We start from the raw sequence: 24,423 nt of genomic DNA, 5'->3' as shown, positions 1-24,423 counted from the left end.
GAGATACCAAGGTAATAAGGCTCCAGAAAAGTGGCCACTGCAGTGCCATGACAATGGCAAGATGATCCTCCAGACGTCTGCTAGGAGCCATATCCAACCTTCTCAGAAAGTACTGGGTAGGAGAAACGCACTTCTCCCTCCACAGGCGAGGATAAAAGATGAAATTACATTTCCCTTCCTTACAAGATACTTTGAGGGATTTTTGCTAAGGTAGACATGAGACAATGCAATTGATACGGTATATTTTGAAGGGTAATCAAGCGTAGTAAGGAAATGCAGCCCACAGACACCAGAACACTTAATGTGCTGCCTCTACTGCTGAAAATATAATCCGATAATCATGTTAAGAATTTTTATCCCACACATACAATTTCCTTTTTCTTTGGCAACAGACCTCACTATTCTGCATTTACTACAGCAAACAACAACAATAGATTATTGCTGTGCCGTACGTTCCCTCTCTACATTAACTGTAACAACGCAGAGATAGTTGTGTAAACTAAATCCAAGAAAATTTTCCCACAAACTTTATTTTTACATCATTTAAAAATAAAATCTATAAACACTAACAGAATTTTTACATAATACATTTTGTAACTGTCACATTTTGTTCCCCCCCTTCTGTTTCAGCATAATGCCCTCTTACCATTTTCTGCTGCTTCAGCTCTCTCTTCAACTAAACTACTCCAACTAAACTCTCCCAGTCTGATGGTTATCCGCTCTGCCTGTGCACAGGGTCCCATCCAGGCAGAGCTGCCTTAGAGCATGCGGTGGAGCTGACCTACCTCCTGCTAGGATTAGGCTGGACAAGCGGGAATACAGGCTTTTGAATTTTTAATCAAAAGCAACTTCCTTTCCTAATGAAAGAAACCCCTACTGAACAAATCAATCGCTCCACTCACAAGGGTCACAAGCATGGAGTGACAGTGCTGCCCAGTACACAGTCAGCCCTTCCAAAGCAGCAAGGGCTGCTCTGCTGAGGCAGATTTTCATAAACCAGAGTATGGGTGAGTTATGCCACATTTACACCTCCCATGGATATTCATATTCAGCAAGTGTAAAGTCACTTGCTGTATATAGACTAAATTTGGTATAAATTATTTTGAAAATGGAGTTCCTTGGAGAATTCACACCATAAATTGTTACGTGGAAGATCCTCGGAATCCAACCACATATGTTGCTATTTCAACAGGGCAAATCACGCCTCATTCGCCCAGTCATGGTCTGCTATGGACGCGGCAAGCCGCTGGGAGTCTGCGCCTTCTCTTGCATCCCAGAAAGTTGCAAATCTTAAACCCATGCATGAGGGTGGGTTAAGGTTCCAGTCTGTATTCCAAAGGCAAAATCCAAAGGATTTCCAAAGGAAATCAAAAGCAGGTCGTGTATAACATATTTGGAAGCTTTATATGATCTTCCTTTAGGAAAGGAGACTCGGCTCTTGCAATGGGTTGAAATCTTCAGAAATATATTTTGAGGATATTCTCTTGTTGATCCCAATATGAAACAGCCTGCAACTTGAACAAACTGGTGATGGCTGGCCAAGGGTTTCCCCTCCTGCTTTGTTTTCTGGTGCAATCAAAAGTCACGGGTGCACATTTTAACCCAGTGCTTCATTATTCAGCCTAACATAGACATGCAGACCCTTGGAGTTAAACTCCTACAGAAGATCTGCTTTGAATAGCATTGGATTTGCACTGCAAGCAATTTGATGGTTATATAAATGTGCTAGCAGAAAGCTGCAATACCAGTGGTATAATTTCTAAACAAGCACAATTTTACCCTGAAAAACTAACGAGAATATACTTTTCATGCATGTGTAAGAACAATTGACCACTGTTAAACCTATCACCACACTACACAAAGAATGGCAGTATTTTCTAAGAAAAATCTGAAAGCACATTTAAGCGTGATGAATTTGATATTAACCAGAGCTTTTAGGGCATAAGAACACGCCAAGAATCAGGAGGATCCGAGATGCAACCTGTGAAGAAACCGGTTGCTGGAGATGAGCTGCTGCCCACCACGGGCCAGGCCTCCGTCAGAACAGGGGGCGATGCCGGGGTGGCAGTTCTGCACCTTGCTGGGCTGAAGATGGTGTATGGGGGCTGCGAGAGGGCTAGAAGCTGGACACAGCGAATAACAGAATTACCCCTGAGGGTGAAGGGGCAGAGCCCAGTTACAAAACTGTGCATACTTATGTATGTGTATATATAAATAAAAGCCACGGATGAAGCTACAGACCCCCTGCCCAAACAAAACAAACCCAGCCATAACAGAGTAATGTGGAAAGAAGATGGTATTTTTAATTCTTTTCAGTCCTCAGGCAAAGGAAGATGATGCACATGGCATCTGGTATGCAAAGAAATTCTGGCATGAATGAAAAAAATGAACTTCTAATTTTAATGCTCAGAGTCAAGATATTAATATACAGACAGTCAGAGTCAAGAGTGGGTGTCAGCTGCCTTAATATACACACACTGACTAGTACCCAAAACAACCTCATTCGCTTCCTAAAGTCTCCAGACTTTATAGTTTAAATATCAGATTGGAAATTGTTTTTTACCCCTGCGAACACTGCTGACAATCCTGAAGTCTCAATAATGACTTGTAACCAACAGGCAAAATTGAAAAAAAACCCAAACACATGTGTTCATGTTCTCATAAAATGCCACCAACTACCTAGTACCAACTACCAGCTCACCAAAGGCTGCTTCTAAAACACGACCGAGTGCTGGGGACAGGTAAGTGCTAGGCCAGGAGAGCTGGCACTGCGGGCCATGGCCATGCCTCTCTCCATGCCTGCACTGACCACGCCGGCTCTTGGAGCCCAGCGCCTGCAGCAGCCCTGGGGCTCATCCAGCACCTTCCACACACACTAGCGTCGCCTATAAAAAATGTAAAACTATGCATAAAAGATGACAGCTGTTCTTTTTCCAACTTGTCTATTTTTATACTGAAACCACTTGGATTGGAGGTGATATAACCAGCACAAGGTGCCAAAGCATCATGTAACAATTTGAATCGCTTGGAACCTTTTTTTGTAGCGAGATGTCTATTCAGCCATAAAGTCATGCTCACAGCAGCAATCTGTGCTAAGAGAAGAAACTGGAGAGAGAAATCAGTTCTCAGGCAGTAATTGAAAAGGCACAAAGCTTTTCCTTTAATTTCTTTAAATATTTCATATAGAATGTTACATTACAAAAAAAGATGATACTTGAAAATTTTATGCAGCTCTAAAATTAAGTTATAGTCTAAACTTTTTAATGCACATACTCAACATCCTAAAATTTTGAGGCAAGTTTCATTTCCTAAAATCAGTGGTCTGGAAGAGAATTGGACTGTGAATAATGAAACATCCGCAAAGCATGAATTTTAAGAGCTTCAATTACAGTTTCTTGAGAAGAAACAAAATTCCAGTACGGATCTAGGTACAAATCTGGATCTTGAACCTTCTTAAGTTTGGGCAGTTTTGGACCCTGGATGTTGCTGCATTTGTGTGTCAGACCACAACCTACTGGTTTGGCACCCAGAAACATGACTGTGTTTGAGAGAAAAGTGAAGGCCCTGAAGTCAAAGTTACTTCACTTCGTGCTGAAGTCACCTTTCCGATATGTACTCAAGCTTCATCAATCACTGAAACATTATTTGACAATACTGATACTATTTATTTTTTCTAAACTATCAGATTTGAAATGCAGATTTAAGTTCCCTGTTTCAGCTGTAACTAAAATATCCTTGTACAGAACTGCCTGCTCTCTCAATGGGAGAGTTTTCCTCTGCAGTGAATTAAGCAGGCTGTAAACCCTTTTATGACACAGGACCACGTAAGCTTAAGCTTTGATCTAAATTGTTTCTCTCCTTTATTATCAAAGGAAAACTCACTGTGTTAAGTCTGTGTTAAGGGTCAGTGTATAAAATAGTGCAGATTGCCAGACAAGCAAAAGCATTTGCGTTCTCAAGCAGATGATTTTCATCCCATGTCTCACTTCAGAGTTATCCCTTTGATCGACAGCAATATAGGCAAACTGAAAAATGGCACTAAATTGTTACAATATTCTACATTTATCATAACTAACTTCTTAGAGCATATTTATTGCAGCAATTTGCATGGCCCAGGTACGAGCCAGTATTTTTAGTCATAAGCCAAGAGAAATCACAAGTGCCTTGGGAGATAGAAAGGAGGGTTGAGATTGGTGGTAAATACCTCCAAGTAGATGTGGCAGCAATCGTACGGGAAGCAATTGTCAAAATCATCTTGGCAACTGGAGCTTCAGTTGAATAAAGGTGCCATGCTAAGGCCAAGGCAGCAAACTAGAGGTGGGGAATAAAAAGCTAAAAGACAGTTCAATGGGATCACTCGGCTATTAAGCAGGTCAACCACTTGTGAAAACCCTTGTGCCAAGTACTGAACGAGCTTGCAGGCTGAACGAACCTCACCGCCAGAACAAAAAACACAAACAGGGCAGAGGAGGTTTGTGAGGAGAGAAAGAGAAATGGCAAACGTTACGCAAATATTAATACATATTAATATAAATGGAAAGAAAAATAATCACTAACAATGATGCATGGATGCAGGTCTTCCTAACAATCCCATCAGAGCTATCATATAGCTCAGTGTCATGACAACATTTGGAGTCTAGAGATGACATGATTAGTACATATTTATTCTAAAACACACCATGCTCATTATGTTACAGCTTATGCACACGCCGTCCACATAATTGCCTCCAATATTTTTCCCCAGTGCAAAATATTATTTGCTGTAGGTCCATAAAAGCAGCTGGATGCTGTCAGATAAGACTTTATTAGAAATAGACTATACTTTTGTGAAAAAAAGAAAAAGCTAGCGTTCACACACTGAGGTAATACGTAAAAGGGAAAAGAGCATGGGAAATTTAGTTCAAGCAGATTTGGGGGGGGGGGGGGGAGGGAAGCAAAAAAGGAAAGCCTAAAACACTAAGCAGCAGCGAGGCTAAGTTCCAAACCAGTTCATTGCATGAACATTTTACTTCTGAACATCTGGACTAGAAAACGGAGTATGTTAAAAAAAAACCAAGGCTACTCTTCAGAGCAAGCAAGCAGTGGGAAAAATGTCGGCAGTACGTAAATATACAGCAAAGGAATTTGCAAGAAACAACATAGTATTTCCTATTCCCAGGAAGCTGAAAGAAGGCTTGCCCATGATGATGGGGTTTGTGAAGGAATCGCTGGGAAACAGAAATTTCTTGCATCATCATCCCTCTAAAAAGCCAGGAAATTTAGTGATCTTTTCAGCTCTATTCTAGATGGAAGCCTTCCCTGCCAAGGTAATCCCTGCTCCCAAGGGTGGTACAAACCAAACACAGGGATGCCTCCTGTCATTCCAAGCTCTAAATATCAAGGAGATAATGGTTTTCACATGTTTTGTCTATACACACATCCAAAACAGAAACTCAGGAAGAAAGCTGGAAGGAGCGAGCCTATGTCTCCAGTCCACCATGCAATAAAACGCTGCTGGTGATCTTTTTTGCTGAGCTTAGGTACAGTGAAATTTGACCCAGCAAAGGGTAACGTTTTCCCTATGTGCCTGTGCAAGAGGTATGTTCATTTTTGCACACTGCTATTTAATACCTGTTACAATGAAAGAATTCCTGTTTTAAGACTATTTTAAGACCTCTAAAAGAATTTAAAAGAACTTCTGAGAAGGCTATATTCAGCCGTAACAGACTGGTTTACCTCAATACATGGCAGTTCTTAAACCATGTTGTATAAAAACACACTGCAGTTTAATAAAAAGCACTGCAGCTAATGTGCCCTGTAAATGAATACATCAATAATGGAAGTTTATAAATGTCAGACTGGTGCATTCATAAAAATTCCACTCAAATGCTCCCCTGCATCGTATCACCACTCAGGCCTCCCACAGGAGGGAGCTGTGGGCTGCCAGGACAAGGAGCTCTTTACGCCCTTGTCCTCTCCATGGTACGAGCTCTGTCCTTAGTGACCGTGGGTTTGTGCAAGTGCCTGGTGGGAGCATGGAGCCCCCAGCACACTGCCCAGAGGCCTCTGACATGAGAGCATGGAGCATGAAAGGCAGGGCGGGTTGGGGTAACACAGGGGAAGGGTTTCTAACCTACCTGTACTAGCAAGAAAGGTGAAGGCATCCCTGCCCTGGAGTCTCCTGTGGCTCTCTCTAGCCATGCAAAAGCCGTGACACCTTTTGCAGCAGGTAACTTACGTGCTTTCTGTTTTCAGGTGCTAAACAGCTATCCACTGCTACCACAGAAACAAAACAGCTTTAAGAAGATACTTCGGCCTTAGGACGCTTCTCAAGGGACCTAGGACTGCCCTAGGGAAATGGGAGTTTTTTGGTGTGAGTGTAAATAGATTGAACAGGATAAAGCTCTTTCACCCGTGCCCAGAAAGCTACTGGGCACTGCCAAGCTCTGGCAAGTTTTAGCTGTCCTCAAAATGAGTCAGGAGGTGGGGTTCCATAGGAGATGCTGTTGACCATAGCAGCAATGACAATTCTCAAACACAGAACAATAAAAATACTTAAGTTCACACTAGCAACTTGGGACCTAGATGATATAGTCCCTTCCAGATTGTAGGCAACTTCTTTATCTCTATCTGGAAGCTGAAGAAAGGCAAGTAAGATTGGTTATTTTAAAAAATTTATTTCATTCTTGTCACAGTTTCCACAAACACACGAAATTTTTAGCTTCAGTACCTGCAGCTCATCTTTTGGTACAGATACAAATAAGGAGCTCAGTTTATGTTGGTTGAGAGGAGAGTGAGATCAGGATTGAATTTTGAGACAGCTGGGACAGATTCAAGGTTGTATTTGCAGAACATGAAATATTCAGAGCCAGCCAGTCCGTGGCTGACTCTGTTCTGCTGACACATTTCTGGATTGAAAGCAGAAAGCCGAACTAGAGGCTTGCACAGCCAAGAGGCTCCTACTGAAGAAGACAGTCACGTAAACTCCTGTGAACTCAGACTGCTCAGTTCCAGGCTAATGCCCCATTTGCCAAGAAATAGCTTAAGAAATATAGCACTTTTCAAGAATGTGAGATTAATTTCACTCTTTTTGTGAAAGTTATGTCGTCAGTGTATCAGATAGTATCAGTAAAACTCAATATGCAAAATTTAAACACAAAAATTCCTCAGTGTGGCAGTGGAAATCAAAGAAACATCTGTGGTATCTTATTGTTGGCAAGTCATAGTTGAGCGCAATGAAACCTGAACAAGAACAGAGCAGAAACCACCTTGCAGACTTTTTATCACTGATGGCAACATAGAAGGCAATACAGGACAGGATTTGGCTTTTAATTCAAACCACTATTAACCGTGCCCTGGCTCACAGTGTTCCAAAGATGTATTCATCAGCGCAAAATTTCCATGTTAATTTGATTTCACAGAATCACAGAAACTTCAGAGTTGGAAGGGACCTCTTGAGATCATCTAGTCCAACTCCCCTGCTAAAGCAGGATTGCCCAGAGCACATTACTCAGGGCTGCATCCAGGCAGGTCTTGAAAATCTCCAGAGAAGGGGACTCCACACCCTCCCTGGGCAGCCTGTTCCGGTGCTCTGTCACCCTCACCGTAAAGAAGTTTTTCTGATTTACCACATACACTTTCAGTACACTCCTCCTTCAGCAATGAGGTCTTGTATTTGTGTATACCCCATTCCCCTACTGTGAGGGGAGTAAAAAGATGTGTATCTCATTCATCAAGCTGCCTGGTTACTAAATAGTAAAAAATACTAGATACTAATAAAAAACCGAGAATCAGATTTTAATTCATTACAAAATTCACTGAACGCACCAACTAACTCAACCAATTACTTTGACATAGAAATGTTGATGAGACTGTAACAGGTTTCAGTAGTGACTCACCTGGGATAGATTTGAATAAGGACCTAAAGGGGAAATGCTCCGTCTTTCTATTGCCAACTGTTTAAGCCAAGGAGTTCTACCAATATATTTTCTTTCCATGGAAAGAAGCAAAATCCAGTATAAAGGCATAGCGAGGGGTAGATGAAAAGACATCCAGAAAGATGGTTCTCAACTAGGATGAATTTACTTTACAATTTCATCTAATTATCCGTTATTTTAGCCATTTCATGAGGTTTGGAGAAAAGAATTCATTGTTTGTTTCCACCAGTGGCTTTCTTTTTCTTTTTTTTTGATGTCCTCAGAGGATAATTAGCTCACAGCTGCTTAAGTTAGGAACATATTTTCATCATCCTTTCAAACTGCCTGTTGTGAGCACAGGCTTCTCAGAAGCACTACAGGATTATTTGATGCTAATACATGTATTTGTTCCCTGCACACAGTATTAATGGGTACAAGGAGAGATAAAGTCTGTTCCCATTACAGAGCAATGTATTCAGTCAAGGGACAAATAAGTATAAAAATAACAGTCAAAACATATGGAAAGCACCAAAGCACAAAACACCAGTCACTAAAGTCAAAGGCAAAACCCCCAAGGACCTACAAAGCCTCACTATGATGTAATTTCATGAACTTCTCACAAAAGGAACGAGGTAAAAGGTAACTTACAGCTCAGTCACGTCTTTGGGAATTCCTTTGGGCAATATCCGCAGTCCTTTGTTGCTGCAACGTACCACCAAGTCCACACAGGTACACTGGGAAGGACAAGGAGGTGCAAGCAAGCAGCTGCTTTCATCGTTACCTGCAGAGGGAGAGGGAGGGAGCATTAGGAAGTCAGCTTTACAGCCCAAAGCCATGCCCTTTGAAGATAACTGCATACAAGGACCAAGGAGGAACATCCCTGAATCCACAGTAACCATAATATTTTAAAGTAGAATCAACGCTTTGGATCAACCTCCCTTCATACAGGCTCTTCACGCAACATGAACAACAGTTCAAAAACTGAATAGCAATATTTTTAAATAAATATTTTTTTCTAAGGGTTATATTGTTCTCCGTAATTTTGCAAATTACAGTAAAATTAGTTACGTGAATCCCAAATCCTCCCTCCACCCCCAATGTACTAGCTGAAATGGAGGACTTGACCAGAACGTTGCCCTTAAATTCATCTAGACAGACAATATTCACTATCTACACCGCTTTAGGAAGATTATTTTTTTTTTAATTCAGCTTTTAGATGTTAATTTTTTACTTTTTAAAGTCAGCCTGGCACTTCATTTATCATCTGAATTGTAAAACCTCATTGTTTTTGACAAGGATAACCAGGCAAACAACAAACTGAGCAGCATTCTTCCAACTGCTGGTGATCCATCTGTGCACACATAAAGATATCTAACTTTCTCCAAAAATGGTTTCAAAGGTCCATAAACAGCAGATTAAATCTTGTAATTTAAGAACAATCGGGTTTCTGCAGAAGCAGCCAACTCTTTGAAGTTAAGAACATTAAAGCATGGATTTTCCCCAAAAGCAACAGGCTTTGCAAAACATAAGGCAAATGCATGCTGCAGTATCACGACGTATATGAAAGGAAACACTTAGTGGCACATTCTCTAGATGACAGTGAGAGGAACCACACAACTGCTGGTGAGTGCAGGCAGCCTGAGTTGACCAGGACGGAGACGCAGCGCTGCAATCCAAGAGCATACAGCCAGCTGTCACTATGTGCCGCTTCTCTTTCTTTTTAAACTGACGCAAGGACTAATTGAGACAGATCTGCTTCTTTTTTCTCTCTGCTGGATGTACCCAAGAGCATTGAGATTAAAGAATAAGACTGGAAGTCCTGATAGAAGATAACAAGATTACCCATAAATGTATGGGTAGGGAATCATTTGTATTCAGAGGGATGGAGAAGCACAACCTACAGAAGAACACGGGATAATTTTTTTCTTTTTTTCCCCAGCTGAGCTTAATGACTGGAAACAAAATTCAAAGTCTCATAAACCTGCAGAAAGAGCACGTTTCTTCAGCATATTCAATTTTCCCCTATGTTCTGTGTTTTACACCCTGCCACCATCTACGTTCCATGCGCCATGGCTGTCTGATGGAGTGTATGACAGAGAAAGCTCCCAAGCGTGGAATGTCATTTTGAGGACCAGGTTTTATTTTTTTTCTCCCAAACTAAATGCAAATTATTCTTTAATGACCAAACTTGGGTCCCTTGAGCTCTGAGGCCAAGCACCTGGGCCTGTTGCCAGACTGCTTGACTAGGACAGGAATTAATTTCTACTCTAAGTAGGAAACTTCTATCACTCTTATGGTCTCTTTAGAGGTATGACTAACTGCAGCTCCAGCATAGCTGGTCTTAACAGGCCATGGCAGCCTACAAGCCAAATTAGCGGGGCACTCCTCAGTCAGCTTTTCTCCGTATTATTTTGTCTAAAATCTGATTGATCAGAAGACAAAGAACTACATGGAGAATGAAAGAAATGTCAGGATCTTTTTTTTTTTTTTAAACCTACATGGACCCAGCAAAGCATTAAACATTATTGAGTAATTTCAAATAACATCTAAGTTTTTTTATTTCCCTGTATTCATACCTGTTATTAGTGAAGCTGAACAGTATCCAAAACTAAAAGACTTCCCAAGCAAGCACGACTCCCACTGGCTTCAGAGTGTTAACTAAGTGTATGAATAAGAAAGGGGGAGGAAGGGCCAGGATTTATACTAGGATTATACAAAGCAGAGCATTTGTCTATAATAGATTCATTCTTATATTTAGGTTCACCTATAATAGATAGTAGAAATTCAGAGACTGGAAACCAAGAATAAACTCCTCGTAGGAAGCAATGATCTTCAGCTCTAGGTGGCTGTCTTCCTCATCACTAAACTGAAATGTTTACCATGCAGTATTGCTTGACAGGGAGGGAAGTCCTCACAGAGGTGCCAACATTATCAGAAATGCCAAATCAAATTGGATTTTCTTACCATCGCAGGTGAAGTCCTGGACATCTACATCTTGGATTGGAATATCCTTTAAGAAAAAGGGTTTCAAGCAGCGTGGATTTCCACTGACGATTCTCTTCTTCCTCAACCATTTTCCCAGCCAGGCCAAATGGCAGTTACAATTGAAGGAGTTAGCCAGCAAATTACTGAAATGGAACAAGACATAACATGGACATACAGAAATACTGAAATAACTACAGAGAGATGATGGGTTCCAAGTTCAAGCTCTTTCCTGCCACCTGTTTTTGTGAGATCCTCCTCTGTTCTACAGATTAGGGAAGTTCTATGCAGGTTTTATACTAGAACTAGGGTTGTAATTAAAATATAAATATTTGCACATATATATACACACATATGTTTATAAACCAAAGTACTTACTGCTGCAACAATTATTTAGACATACTTACATCACTACCCGGGCTGTATTTATAGTGGAATTCAACCCAAGCTATAGCTCACACCCAGGTCTAAACTCACCTCACACACTGCAAGCATGTATGCATGATCGTCAATGTCATCACTTTGGGAAAGGCCATGGTGAAGTTCAGCACTGCTAGCCCTTAGCACAGACCTACGTGTGCCACCCTCTGTGTGTACGGCCAAGCTGGCTTAACCCTCTGTTCCTTGTCCCAGTATGCTCATGCTTTCCACTCGCCTGTGTTACAGCCCACGCAAACCAGTGCCAGGTGGGAGCCACTGGGTTTCCTACTGAAACACTAAGGATAGCACTCTCTATGTACATTTATACATACATAAAGCAGCACTGCCAGCTTGAGGCACTTCTCATGAAGCTTTTTAAGGTCAGCATACCTGTAGTGAAAAGCATCTGCTCTACTGCCTTGTGAATTTTGTGAGGTCTGCATCAAATCTTGCTACAGCTCCTGAAATATCTTTCAAAGGCAGCTGCAGCCTAGCTGCGGTACTGCGGTGTGCAGTACCCAAACCAACCGTTTGACAGCCTCTGTGAGGGATGGATTCTTAACGTAGCTTGGGTTGTCAATGTTTAAAAGAGGAAAGCCCTATCCATTCCACTCTCGAGCCATGAAAACATAGACATATATAGCAACTTCTCAGTGGAGCACCAGTGTAACATAAATAGTCAGTATAGAAAAGATATTATTCATCTGTATTTCTCACTAAGTTGTGATCCTTTGAATGAAAGGAGTGTAAGATGATCGTTCCTTGAAGCAAGCATCTTTCTAAGCTAACTAGAATTAATGCTGAGAATCTCAGGAAAAAACCTTTTTTCTGGAGTCCTGTACTGAAACGCCTTCTGGAGTCCTTTCCTGAAACACCTATCCGTAATTCGGGTGTAAGCTTTTCTCTGACTAAACTTCAGATGAAGGAGAGGCTGATATCCCTGGTGAAAAAAGACAGCCGACTGTCTTATGTACAAAGACAGGGAGAATCAATAGCCCCAGTCTGAGGTTGCCTCATCAAAGAAAAATGAGCTGTCAGAGCCCTATGTATGGAAAACGAAGTATCTAAACTAACACCGATGGAATTCTCACATCATATGTGGGAATCTGAGTTATCATTTTGGTAGTACAGGAAAAAAAAGGATAATGAAATTTCTCTAAAGCATAGTACATCTTTAAGACAAAAAATTTTATGATCTTTAAGAAACAGGCAGTTCAAATGCAGGTGTAGCAGCTGAAGACGTTGTAAGTCTTCACTTGCAACATACTTTTACAAACCTAAACATGTAGCCAAAATCACATTAGGTTTTCAGCCAAGCAATTCCTTCAGAAAACAACAGTGCTGAAGACAAAAACATATGGCACAGTTCAGGTGTGTTAACAAGAAAACAAACCCAAACCAATTCCTAAATTATATAGGTTCTAGGCCAACCTCGCATACCCACAATGATTTACAGCTGCTCTCTGCATTGTAAAAAAGCCCACTTCAATCACTGCGCTAGCCTGGAGCTCTGGGCGTGTAGGTCTAGCACAGACTATTGTACATTGTGTAGAGGGAGAAATGGGGGGGGACAAAACTATGTTCAATAATAAAAATATTCAACCTACTTCATGCTGACTAGGGTTCAAAGGCAAGGCTACCTTGCTGTACAAAGGTGAAAAACCAAACAGGTTACATAGGAGCTTTCAGACAGAATGTGCAGAAAAGCACTGAAAGCATTACTCTAATTCTAGTTACTTTCCTTCTGATTTGTTTTCCATTTTCTTTAATCCATAATGGGACCACATGCAGGATGCCTTGTATATTTTCCATACTGACATACTTTGGCATGAACAGAGTGTTTAAACCAAATGTTTAAACCTCCAACGCTAAGTGAACCAATACTTCAAAGGCCATTTGTTCCACCGATGGAAGAGAGTGAGATCATATTCACAGAACAACTTCCGTGACACAAATCCTTAGAATTAAATAATCCACAATTGGAAACAAACAGCAGGTGTATATAATCAGGTTTCTGGAAAACCAGCAGCTCAGAATGTAAAGAACATCTTCCACATCTAGAGACCATCTTACCGGGACATATGAAAAAATTTCAGAAACATTCAAACGTTCAATCTACAAAATGCTCCCATCAAAATAGTAATTATCCCTTTCTACAGAGGAGAGGTTGCTTTGACTTAACGTGTTACTGCTCAATAGCTGAGCAGCACTAACTACCTGCAAACCCTCATTTTCTTCTTGGCAAACGCAGGTTTACATAAGACCTAAAATTTATTAAATCCTTAGATTAGAATTTGGATGATGCTTTTCTTAGCAACTAAGAAAGAAATTAGTTGTTACACATAAAATTAATGAACAAACAGATCTACTGTTTTGAAATTCAAATATTTCTGGGTAAAAAAGGATAAATTTATCTTGTCACACATTACACGTGTCCTCCCACTTTAGCAACACCTAAATTTTGTCCTTTGTCCAACTGCGGAGCAGTGATTTTTTGCTTTAATGTAGTATGAAGTTCACACACATCCCCACATACTTGGTCTTTCCACAGCAAGACCGTGATGCAACTTTTGGAAAAAAAAGTAAGATCAAGGCTCTCTATAAAATGTCACGTGGGACAAGAGATTCCCTGCTTCACTTAAAAAGCAATTGGAAGTCTGGAAAGGCTGATTATTTGCAAAAGCTTTATTTTGGAATCTGGCTAGTCAAGTGGAGTTCTCAAATCACAAGCAGTAATGTTGGGCAGACAAATTCTTATAAAAATTCATAATTAGTAATCAGAGTTCCTACGCATAAGATAGAGATTTAACCACTCAGAAACAAAGCAATCAAGCTTTTAGCAAAGATGTTGTACTAACATTAAATTCAAAAGTGTTTACTCAAGGACATAGACATATTTTTAAAATCAAGGGGGAACAGAAGTCTCGAGGAATGAAATATGCATGTTCTACTGCAAGTGTCTTTTAAAAATTGCAAAGAAGCCACAGAATATGAACTATTTAAATAGATTCTAGTGACCTGTTAGAAAAACATGCTGAAGTGCATCTGGATATTGTTGAAATTAGGTTGAAAATATATCCTGGAATTCAGGTCAAGTTTATACTAGAATAGTTGCATGTCATTCTGATGAACCAGTTATCATTCTGGCATTAGTTCCATGCAGCTATGGTAATAATAATTCACGGAAAATCAGTTCTGCTTGAAAATATGCCCACTTGACTGTGTAAGGACTGAAAGAACTCTCTGTATGCAGAAGTGCAAGGACACCTCAAATTAGGATGCTACAGTACCTACTTTGACTCGTTACAAATAAAAAATTGCTATTTTTTTACCAATAACTTACAAAATAGATGTTCTTCCTCTATTGAAAACCATTAGTCAGGGCTTTAGTTTCAGAGCTGTCCGTGTTTTGATAATATCAATGAGGCTGACTCACAAAGAGTAATAACAAAAGGAGCAATATTTTTTTAGTGCTGTAAATATGCCAAGATAAAAATGGAAATGTTAAACTTCGTATGAATTTCTGGCTCACATTAATAGATGCAAAAATAGGTCATTACAATACATGATTAACTCACAAAGCGTGGGTTGAACAGGAAAAGCAGTCATACTATCTATCTTCAGTAGTGTCGTCATCTAATTAATCCACCTGCAGTGGAGTACCGCTAGGAAATGAACACATCTGAATTTTGCATTTATACATGAAATATCACCATGGCCTTAAACCAATGCCTAAAGAAGTGAAAAGCACACCTTCTCCTGTCTATATATCAAGCACAGAGTGAAAATGTGTGAAAACCCAAACTTTTTCATCAAGACACAGCTAGGAACACGCCACAACCAAGACAATTGTAAGTCAGTGCCGAAGCAATGCGTTCTAATTAGCAGCAGCTTCACTTGCTGCTGCTGCTAGAAATTGTAATAATCTTTATCCACCGCTGAAAAAGGAAGAAAATGGGCTAGCTTCTAACAAAACATGACAAAGACCCCCCTATGCAAACAAGGTGGGGACTTTATAGCCTGATTCAGAGAGTCACGGTTACTAAGGGATCCACGGAAGGAAGCGCGGAGACAACTGCGCGAGAAGCTGGCAGGCGTCGCTTGCAGCACAGCGAGAACAAGCTTTCAGCAAGTACCACTTGCTTTGACCAGTGACTTGAAAACAGTCAATAAAAATAATCTAGTTGTGTTTCTCTCTTCGTCCATCAAATTCAAGGAGGCTTTTGGGACTACAGAAAGTAAATGGAAGGAAAGCCTGGGTTCTTTATGCTGCATGGAGCTAATGCCAAAATGGTAACTGGTTTGCTGGCAAAAAGTTGTAACAACAAAATGAAAGCGTGAGCAACAAAACGGCTCAGATTCAACGCTTCTTTCTTCCCCCAGACATGATGGAGAATGCTTTCCAAACCTGAAATGCAATAGCACCAATAGTTTATTTTGACTGGACAATTAGGATGCGTTTTTAGGGCAGTGTGAAGGGAATTAAGCAGACAAAGACCATTAACAGCAACATCAGGGCCCTCATTCACCGCTGGAAACAAAGAGCAGACTTTCTTTCCATATTTATCAGTCTGTACTTTATTAAAATGGACACGCTCCAAAAAGCACGTAAATATATTTAAGAAGCAAGGGAAATACTTCAAAGAAGGATTGAGAAATATAAAAGAATTAGCAGAAAAACTTAGGTTGGGATTTTCAAATTCACGTTCAGTAGGACTTGAGTGTTTCATCCTCTTAGGCCCTTATGAAAAATCTAAGAATTAGCTAGTAGATTTCTTCTGATACTTAACTAATTTAACTGAAATCCAAGAAGGCTGTTCTTACAAAATAAGACCCTACTGAAACTCAAGCAGCTTCAGGGAGCTAAAGTGCATGATAAACTGTGCACTTCTGAATCTGCAGAGATTGTTTCACATGAACTTCTACTGTGTGTTGCACTAGGCTATGACACGGCAAAACATAGTCACCCTGCCCAAGGCTGGCAACCTCTAAGTTTTTTCAGCTGCTCCAGCTGAAGCAATTCAAATGTTTTTCTAAATCACACCTTGAATTCTCCAAACCTGTGATTTCAGTGGTATGGGCTCTTCTTTCCCTAAATGATGTTTTCTATAAATGAACAATGAGTAGTTCGATTCTGAAACTCAAAAGTTGTCTTCTTAAAAGGAAAGCATGAAATAAAAGCAACATGACACGTTTGTACCATAAAAAGATAACTTACATTGTAGACAAAGAGACCAATGTGCTGAAGGCTCCAGGGGTGATAGTGCTGATATGATTGTCATACAGAGAAAGAAGCCTCACTGAGCTCAGTCCAGCAAAGGTGTCATTGTTTATACAGCTGATAGAGTTGCTCCTCAGCATCCTGCAAAGATTAAACCAGGGAATTAGGAACTACTGGGGTATAATTTCAGGACAGGAGGTCCTTTATTTAGGGCATCAACAAATGCTTTGGCAACCACTGTGCTCTATTTTTATTGATTGCTGAAGTACAATACAGCTATAAGAAGACTAGATTCATGTAAACATTGTCTCATGAATTTAAAATGCATTTATTCCACACAACATTAGAGGCTGATGGGAGCTCCGCATTTGAAAGTAGTATGCAACTGAAATTATGACTAGTTGCAAACTTGAAATAAAAACTAAAGTCATCATTTAATAAATATCTGAGAGTAAGTAAAGATCCATTTCAAAGATCAATTGAGAAAGACTGCCAGAAATGTGTGACAATAGCAATACCAGCTGCATTACTTCCACTCCTATCATGGATGTTTTTTGTAATCCACACCGCAAAAGTATGGAAGGAAACAGCATCCTGAGCAGATAGCTTCGGAAAGATTTCCAGACCCAACACAAGCTCTGAAATGTCATTATAATCATTAATTGACAAGACGGAAAGCAGTGAGCATCCTATAAAACAGTCTTTGCTCAGTGCTTGTACCAGATGAATCAGTGCTGTGTTTTGGAAGATACATCTCTCTGAGTTGTTATGGTAACAATGAACTCGACGATAAAGCCCAATTAATCTGAAAGACTCCTGTATCTTGTTTCACTCCATAGCAAAAAAGGCTCACATGTATTTGTTATACTGCATGCCAATCAACATCTGGGTCTGTAAACATCACTACACAGTTGTGATATTCCTACTTAGGTGAAAAATTATTCAGTAATTAAAGCATCCTACTGGAAATCCACAAAATACATGCAGCTCATGCTGCTGTTCCAGTGAATTCATCCTCCAAATTAAGGAGGGTTAATTGCTTGATATCAAATTCATGCAGTGAACAATAAGAATTCGGACTCCCTTAGAAGTCTGGATTTAAATCTCAGATTGGTATCTGCCAGTGGGGCATTTAGATGCTTCATCAACAGATACGTGAAAAACACTGAAGAGACAATAGATATGGCTGGGAAGAAATTTACAATGTAATCACAAACACTCAGTGTTTAAGACCTGAACATTTTGCATTACTGTTCTCTACCTACGGCTACCGTCACAGGTACTACGGGCTCAATAGTTTTGGTACTGCAACTGGGTTGAAACTGTGTCAGAAAAGAGTCACAGGGCCCAGGGACACACACTTTACATGTGGAGCACTCAGCTGCTGGAAAGACAGGTTAAGACCACAAGCTCTAAAATGAACGGGGTAGTAAATAAGAGAAGTAAGGCCCTTAGTGGCTCAGCAGCAGTAGGAAACATTTTCTCAATTCCACATGTAGAGTACCAGGCAGTAGTACTGCAAGATGCAATGACCAAATTTGATTGCCAATATATCTTGCACAGCGATTTATTACATCTCTTTTAAAAACTGGACTATGAACCTGTCCAATGTGGCCTCTTTGTAAAAGATCCCAATAACAATGCTCAAAGAAAGTCAATTAATGGATAGAAATAGATGTCCATCAAGCCAAAACCTTTGGTTTCGTATGATGGTTCACCATGCACTGTGTGCCCTTCCTGAAGGAAAATTATACTTACAGATCCTCATATCATGCTGTGTATATTTAGACTGCTTTATCAGCTAGGGGGAAATGTAGGTCAGGTCAGCAGGATAGCTTGAATGTTAAGCATCTTTTTATTAAAAAATGCTGAATTTTGTTTAGGAGCACTGCCACAGGCTGGTTTACAGTATAAAAGTTAATTTAGTATCTATGGACAGTATTTTCAAATCCCTTAGTAAAGTGCACACAAAGAACAGATGCTGTAACCACAGAAAAAAAATGTTAAAGGAACAGCAAAAGAAAAGTTCCTTCTTCACCATTACACGCCAAAGTCTTGAAAGTGAAACCTGGATTTCTTTTTACATTTGAGTAATGACTGAAATAACTGTGCAATGATACTTTGCAGCATAAGAAGTATTTGCTGCTAATGAATAAATTGCAGATTTTAAATTGCATTTTGATTCCTAGAGTCTATTTACTGACAGCATCCAGCTCGTCAAGTGCTTTCTTTCTACAGCAGGGAAGACTATGCAAGAGAGGTATTTTTCAGGTACAGATCACAGGTGTCATCTGGCATGAGGCTTGGCTGTCACCAGAAGCCTAACCCCTGACTGCTTCTCAGGATGGTGGATAGGGTGGATTAAACACCATCTTGAAACCTTGTCTGTGATCCTCCTTCCAATATAACTTTTAAAATGAAAATAAATTAGTGTTAGGTCATAATATGTGAGTTTATGCATAAGTGTTGGTTTTCAGAAATAAATTACAAAGGTTGTCTGAGCACAAAAGTAATACCAAACTGATTTCTTATGCATTTGAGGTCTATGTCTCCTTCACACTCTCCCAACCACAATCATGTTAATAGTATACCCATACATAATTTCTATGGTACCTGGTGTGGGCTAGAAAGAACATGCTGTGGCTAGTCCAAAGCCATGCCTGTGGGCTACTACATCTGGTGCAGAGTGAGTGGCCAGCTACCTTCTGTCAGCAGGACCTCTAACAGCTTGGTTATGCTTGCCCTTAAGTTGCTTAGCTATACCTGTTTTGGTAGCAGCAACAGCTTAAGTCTTTCTTCTCTCCCTACCTATTGATTTCCTATACTTTGTAGGATATTAAAAATCTTTTATGCTCCCAGACTACTCAGAAGTTTGGTTTAAGCAGACCAACAATTCCAATTTGGGTGGAGGCGGAGTGGGAGGATGGGCTAATAGACGGCAAACATGTTCCTGCATGCCTTGTTTCCATAGGAAATAACAAAAGTATTAAAAGAGCCCAAATTTGACCCATGACAGGTTCACCATCACGTTACTCCTGAAATTCTTGAAAATCTGTTTTTTTCACAGAAATAGCCGGTAAATCTCAAAACTACCCAGGACTAGAAGTACGTAGAAGATTTCACGACAGTGATAGAAGACCCTGCCTTAGAGCTTGTTGTCTAGTAACAGAGATTTTAGCAGGCATTGCTTAACTTGAGCACTCCCACTCAACTTATAGAGGAACAGAGAAAGCCAGGTCTTTACACTTACAGTGTCTTTAGCCCTGTGAGGCCCCTAAACATTCGTCCGTGCACTGATTCCAGTTGATTCTCTGTCAGAATCAGTTCCTGCACTCCTGAAGCTCCATCAAACGTGCCTTCTCGGATCTCCTTGATCTTATTGTTGCTTAGATTTCTGGAAGGACACAACCAGTCACAATTAGAAAATTATTAGTGTTTTATTCCAAACATATGTCATCAGACTGGAAGGAGGAGGAGAGGAAGAATATGTGCCTTTTAGTGGTTATCTGGAGAAGACATTAATTCAGCAAGGAGAGCGTACAGAAGTTCAGAAGTACACCTATTGTACTTACAAATAGCACCCCCTCACTCATCAAAACCACAATTATATCAGATATATTAAAAGTACTTAAATTAATGGAAATACCAGCTCTTACACTTCATGTCGTTCTTGCTTATAAGGGTCTCAGGGATACAATAACTGGGGGTTTCTAACATCTGATTTATGTCCATGAAGTTATGGACCATGCTTGGGACTGAGTGGTCATCTGGCAAGAGTCAGTTAATGTTACTACCATTGAAATAGGTACGACACACTGAAATACAGACCACTGTTATTTAGTGTACCAGGACCTTTCCTCTTTTTAAACTCAACACTGGAGTAACGTATAAAACTGTATGACTGCATGTATCTGATACAAATTTTAATATGTGCACTCATGAACGCCCAGGCACTTAAAATTAAGACCACCACTCAAAACGAAAGGAGTATCACTTAACGCTCATTCACAGCTACTGCAATATACAGCATTATTTCCTAAATATCTACTCTGTCTATACAGTCTCAAGATGTTTGCTTATAGATCAACATGGGAAAACTTCAGTCTACCAAGTCAAATGAAGTTATGATGAAATGCAAAATTAATCTTTTGAACATTTCATATTTGTGAAAAACCTCTGAATAGAAGACTGGAAACAGAAAATAGAAATAGAATACCTCTGAATGATAAAATGCCGTTAGAGATGCACAAAAATAAATGACATTTAATTTAAAACATTTATATAAAAGGCCTTAAGCACATTAAAACCTTGGGTCTCAGTCCTTCAAGCATCTCCTATGATGCCCTGTATAGATTATGATGAATAATCCCATTTGTTCATGTTTATGACAGGAAACACTATTCTTTGTTTTACTGCCTACAGCAAAAAAGAGAAAGTAAAAGATATGCTCTTGCTCCCAAGAAGATGCCAAATTCCAACACTATTACTCATACTGAATAGCACTTTATTCCAGAAATGATCCCAGTACACAAGCAGCGTGAGTAATAGTTTCAAAATCCAATTCCAGGTGATATAAAACAAATGACAAGGTATCAGATTAACACCTGGGCTACTCTGCTCAGAAGAACAGGCAATCTTGTTGGGATAAAAGTTGACAGAAGACATGGCAACAGGACAGCTTGGCCTCAGATAGAAATAATGTGGGTCTTGCTCTTTGTAGAAGTCATCACTTAATAAAAAAAAAAGGTTGAATCTTGGAGATGTGTTTCATGTGGGAAACTTGAGTACACTGGTTTATGTCTGCTGAACAACTGTCAGATAGCGGGCCCTACAGCATGTGGCCCATCACCTCTTGTGCATTCTGTGATCAGGAAGAATAGGAGTATGCCAGCAATCAGCCAAAAATAACATAAAACCATACAGAAATACTTACATACAGATTTTGCTTTCCAGAAGTGTAGTACTTTGTGCTAACACTCACATGAAGAGTTTATGTTCAGTGTCAAAGCAAGTCAAGGAAGGATATTCTGACATATGCATTTAATTCTGAGGCTCAGCTATTTCTCTGGTGGAAATGTTTATAGCTCAGCATCTCTTTTGAATGCTGGCATAAATAAATGCTCCCAACGATCCCTTTCCTGGTAAAGATCATGCCATGATGCACATTTGCACAAAAATAAACGAATAAATAAGTAAGCGTTTGTGGTGGGAAGGGAGAATGAATTACTATAATACATAAAACTTCGACTTTCAATTCACAGATTGCAATCTGACCTATACTTGAAGTTGCAAAGTTTTATCAGTTTTTACCATCAAAAATGTAGTTAGTCGCATATATTAAAACATGGATGCAATTTTAAGAGAAGATTAGATACTCAAGGCAAAAAAGAGCAAATATTGGAGAAAAAGGCTGGCCATAATTTGCAAAGGAATTGGCACCTTTATGCAATCCAAACCATCTGAATTGTAATTGCTGCCAAAGAACTTCTGTAAATAGGGAACTTGAGTTAATGCCTGATCATTTCAACAACACAAAAATTATCCAAAAATATGCTAGCAGTTTCAGAAGAAGCCAATTATATATATCTTTCCCATGCAAAAGGTTTGAAAAACCAAGATCAAATGCTATGGTGAAATCAAAGTTGCAAGGCAGAGAAAAGACAAGCCTGACAATAATAAATAGGTGAAGACGACACTGCCCTGCAATCCCACTTGGAGTACTGTCAAAGCAGATGTTCTGCCAATCTGTATTTCTTTCTTTATTTTCCTGAATTAAAGCTTTCCATATTAGAATGTAACAAAAAAACGGTAGATGACAGCATCCATTTACTAAAAAAATAATATGTATCCTCCTTAAACTCTGACCTAGAATAATATACTTGAGAAATGACATACTTAGTCTAGAATTACCAAGCAAAAAAAAAAAAAAAAAAAAAAAAATCAGCTGATACAAATCTTGAAAAATGAAAGCAGTGAAACTTTTGCCTGCTCTGCAACTCAAACAGCTCTACTCCATCCTTCCCAGCACTAAAAGAACCATTCACATATGATCATAGCACCTGACAAGGAATTATTTTTTTAATCAGGAAAAAAACTTCCATCAGGCTTTACAGCAAACTCCCATTACAGGAAAACCCCATCATCTTGCAATGCTAAGCTTCTCTAAGGAATTCTTCTTGAAATACTGGAAGACAGTGTCTTGAGTATTTCCCAAGACACCTATGCCCTTTGGCAGGACCCAAATGGGAACCTACAGTCAACCTGGTCACTCAAGAAAGGTTATTGTTTCCAGAAGGACTCCCTGATTTACCCTGGAGATAATGTTTAATCTTATTTCTGGACTTTTATTTTGGGCAAGAGGTCAAAAGAAATTTTCGGAAAGCTTGGGTTTACTTTATGTGGGGCTGTGAATAAGAAATTAACAGATTAAGAAGCTATCAAGGTGACATTGTTGACACGGCTCACTTTTCAGTCCGATTTTACTTTTTGGCTAAAGTTTATAATAATGTTATTTCTGTCGATTAAAACTTCAACACAAAACAAGCTGGATTCTATTCGGACTTAACAGACACATTTATCCTGCTGTACCTTGCTGGGGCAATTTCAACATTGCAGCACGCTGTTCGTGGCTGCGTTACCGACACACCTTCCCACCAGAGCAACCACCAGAGCACAGTCCAACAGCAAAGGCTCTGCTGGGTCTCACCTTCAACCTTCCAGTGTTATCGTACCAACAGCCTCCTCTGAGTGGGGGTTGCCCAAGAATATTTCTGCCGGTTGGTGACGTGTTTGGAATTTTTAAGTATACGTTAGGAGAAAAACCCCAATGCTGTTGCATTCTTCCGGAGGATGCTGAGAACGTTTTACAGCTTTTACCAACAGTCTGGCTGGCTTTTATAGAGCGAGTTGTTCTCAGAAGCGGGATGGCACTGAAAGTCTTAAGTACTACAAGCAGACAGTGAAGTACACCCAGTAACACTCCTATATCCACTCAGCAGAGCAGACTGATGGCCTCACTGGAAAAAAAGGGAGGCACGTGATGAGCCCAAATGCCATGTACCACAACTCTCTCTGCAATGTCATTTCCAGAAAACAAAGTGCTTTTCTGTGTGACAAGTGATAGATGACCGCGTCCTCAATTGCCATAGGGGAAAGAACAGCAGGTAACAGCTCTTTCTGAGGACAAAAACTACTTTTACATCCCCAAGAAACCTGAGATTCTGTTTTTGAAACTGACTTTTAGTCTGCAGACTTTATCATGATTCAATTTTATTTTGCATGTAAAATGTCTTAAATCCTGGGCTGACATTCCATACAACTCAATATAGGAGAAATATTTACAGACAAATTAAGCCTCCAAAGGCAATTAGGTACTAGAGGTGGGCTTGGCAGTACTAGCTATTGCCAAGACAGCCTGACACTTCCTATTATAAGACTGTATTTTATATTCAATTTGTAACTTTGTCAAGATTTAACAGAATGAACTGTTAGATTTCCCTTTAAGGTTTTTAGTTAAATATTTTTTATTGTTCTTGTTCTCCGAGAAAGGAGGTCAGTCCTTTTTCTCCCCAGCAGTGCATGAAGTGTGGCAGTTCACCCCTTTATTTTGAATGTGAGCTCATTGCCAATTTTTTCACTACAGAAACAGCTGCCAGGACCTCAGTGGGAATGTCCAGTTCCCCACTGATTTCCCATAGGCACCAAGGAGTAGGCAGGCTCCGTAGCTGCCATGTAGGAGCTGCGTCCTTTCCCTATGGGTCAGCATCCCATTTCAGCAAGCAAGTCTATCTCCATGCTCCCACTCAGTTAGGTACCATGGGGGTTTTGGAGCTTGAACCTGCCTGCCATGGCCAGAAGATCCCTCCAGGCTCCCACTGCCGAGGGAATCCCCAAGCACTGGAGGGT

General features: G+C 40.0%; 1 protein-coding gene across 1 annotated transcript in view; it reads right to left on the bottom strand.

Moving 5' to 3' along the window:
• SLIT3 (slit guidance ligand 3) overlaps positions 1-24,423 on the bottom strand; it is a 522,490-nt gene that overhangs the window by 95,554 nt on the left and 402,513 nt on the right. Inside the window, exons 16-19 of the mRNA XM_074604436.1 lie at positions 19,769-19,912; positions 16,516-16,659; positions 10,860-11,023; positions 8,544-8,676 (exon numbers count right to left, since the gene is read on the bottom strand). Of these exons, the coding sequence (XP_074460537.1) occupies positions 8,544-8,676; positions 10,860-11,023; positions 16,516-16,659; positions 19,769-19,912 (585 nt within the window). The remainder of the gene's footprint in view (positions 1-8,543; positions 8,677-10,859; positions 11,024-16,515; positions 16,660-19,768; positions 19,913-24,423) is intronic.

This window comes from Larus michahellis, chromosome 11 (genome assembly GCF_964199755.1).
Source record: "Larus michahellis chromosome 11, bLarMic1.1, whole genome shotgun sequence".
Classification (NCBI taxonomy): Eukaryota; Metazoa; Chordata; class Aves; order Charadriiformes; family Laridae; genus Larus; species Larus michahellis.
This window is presented reverse-complemented; position numbering and strand designations above follow the sequence as displayed.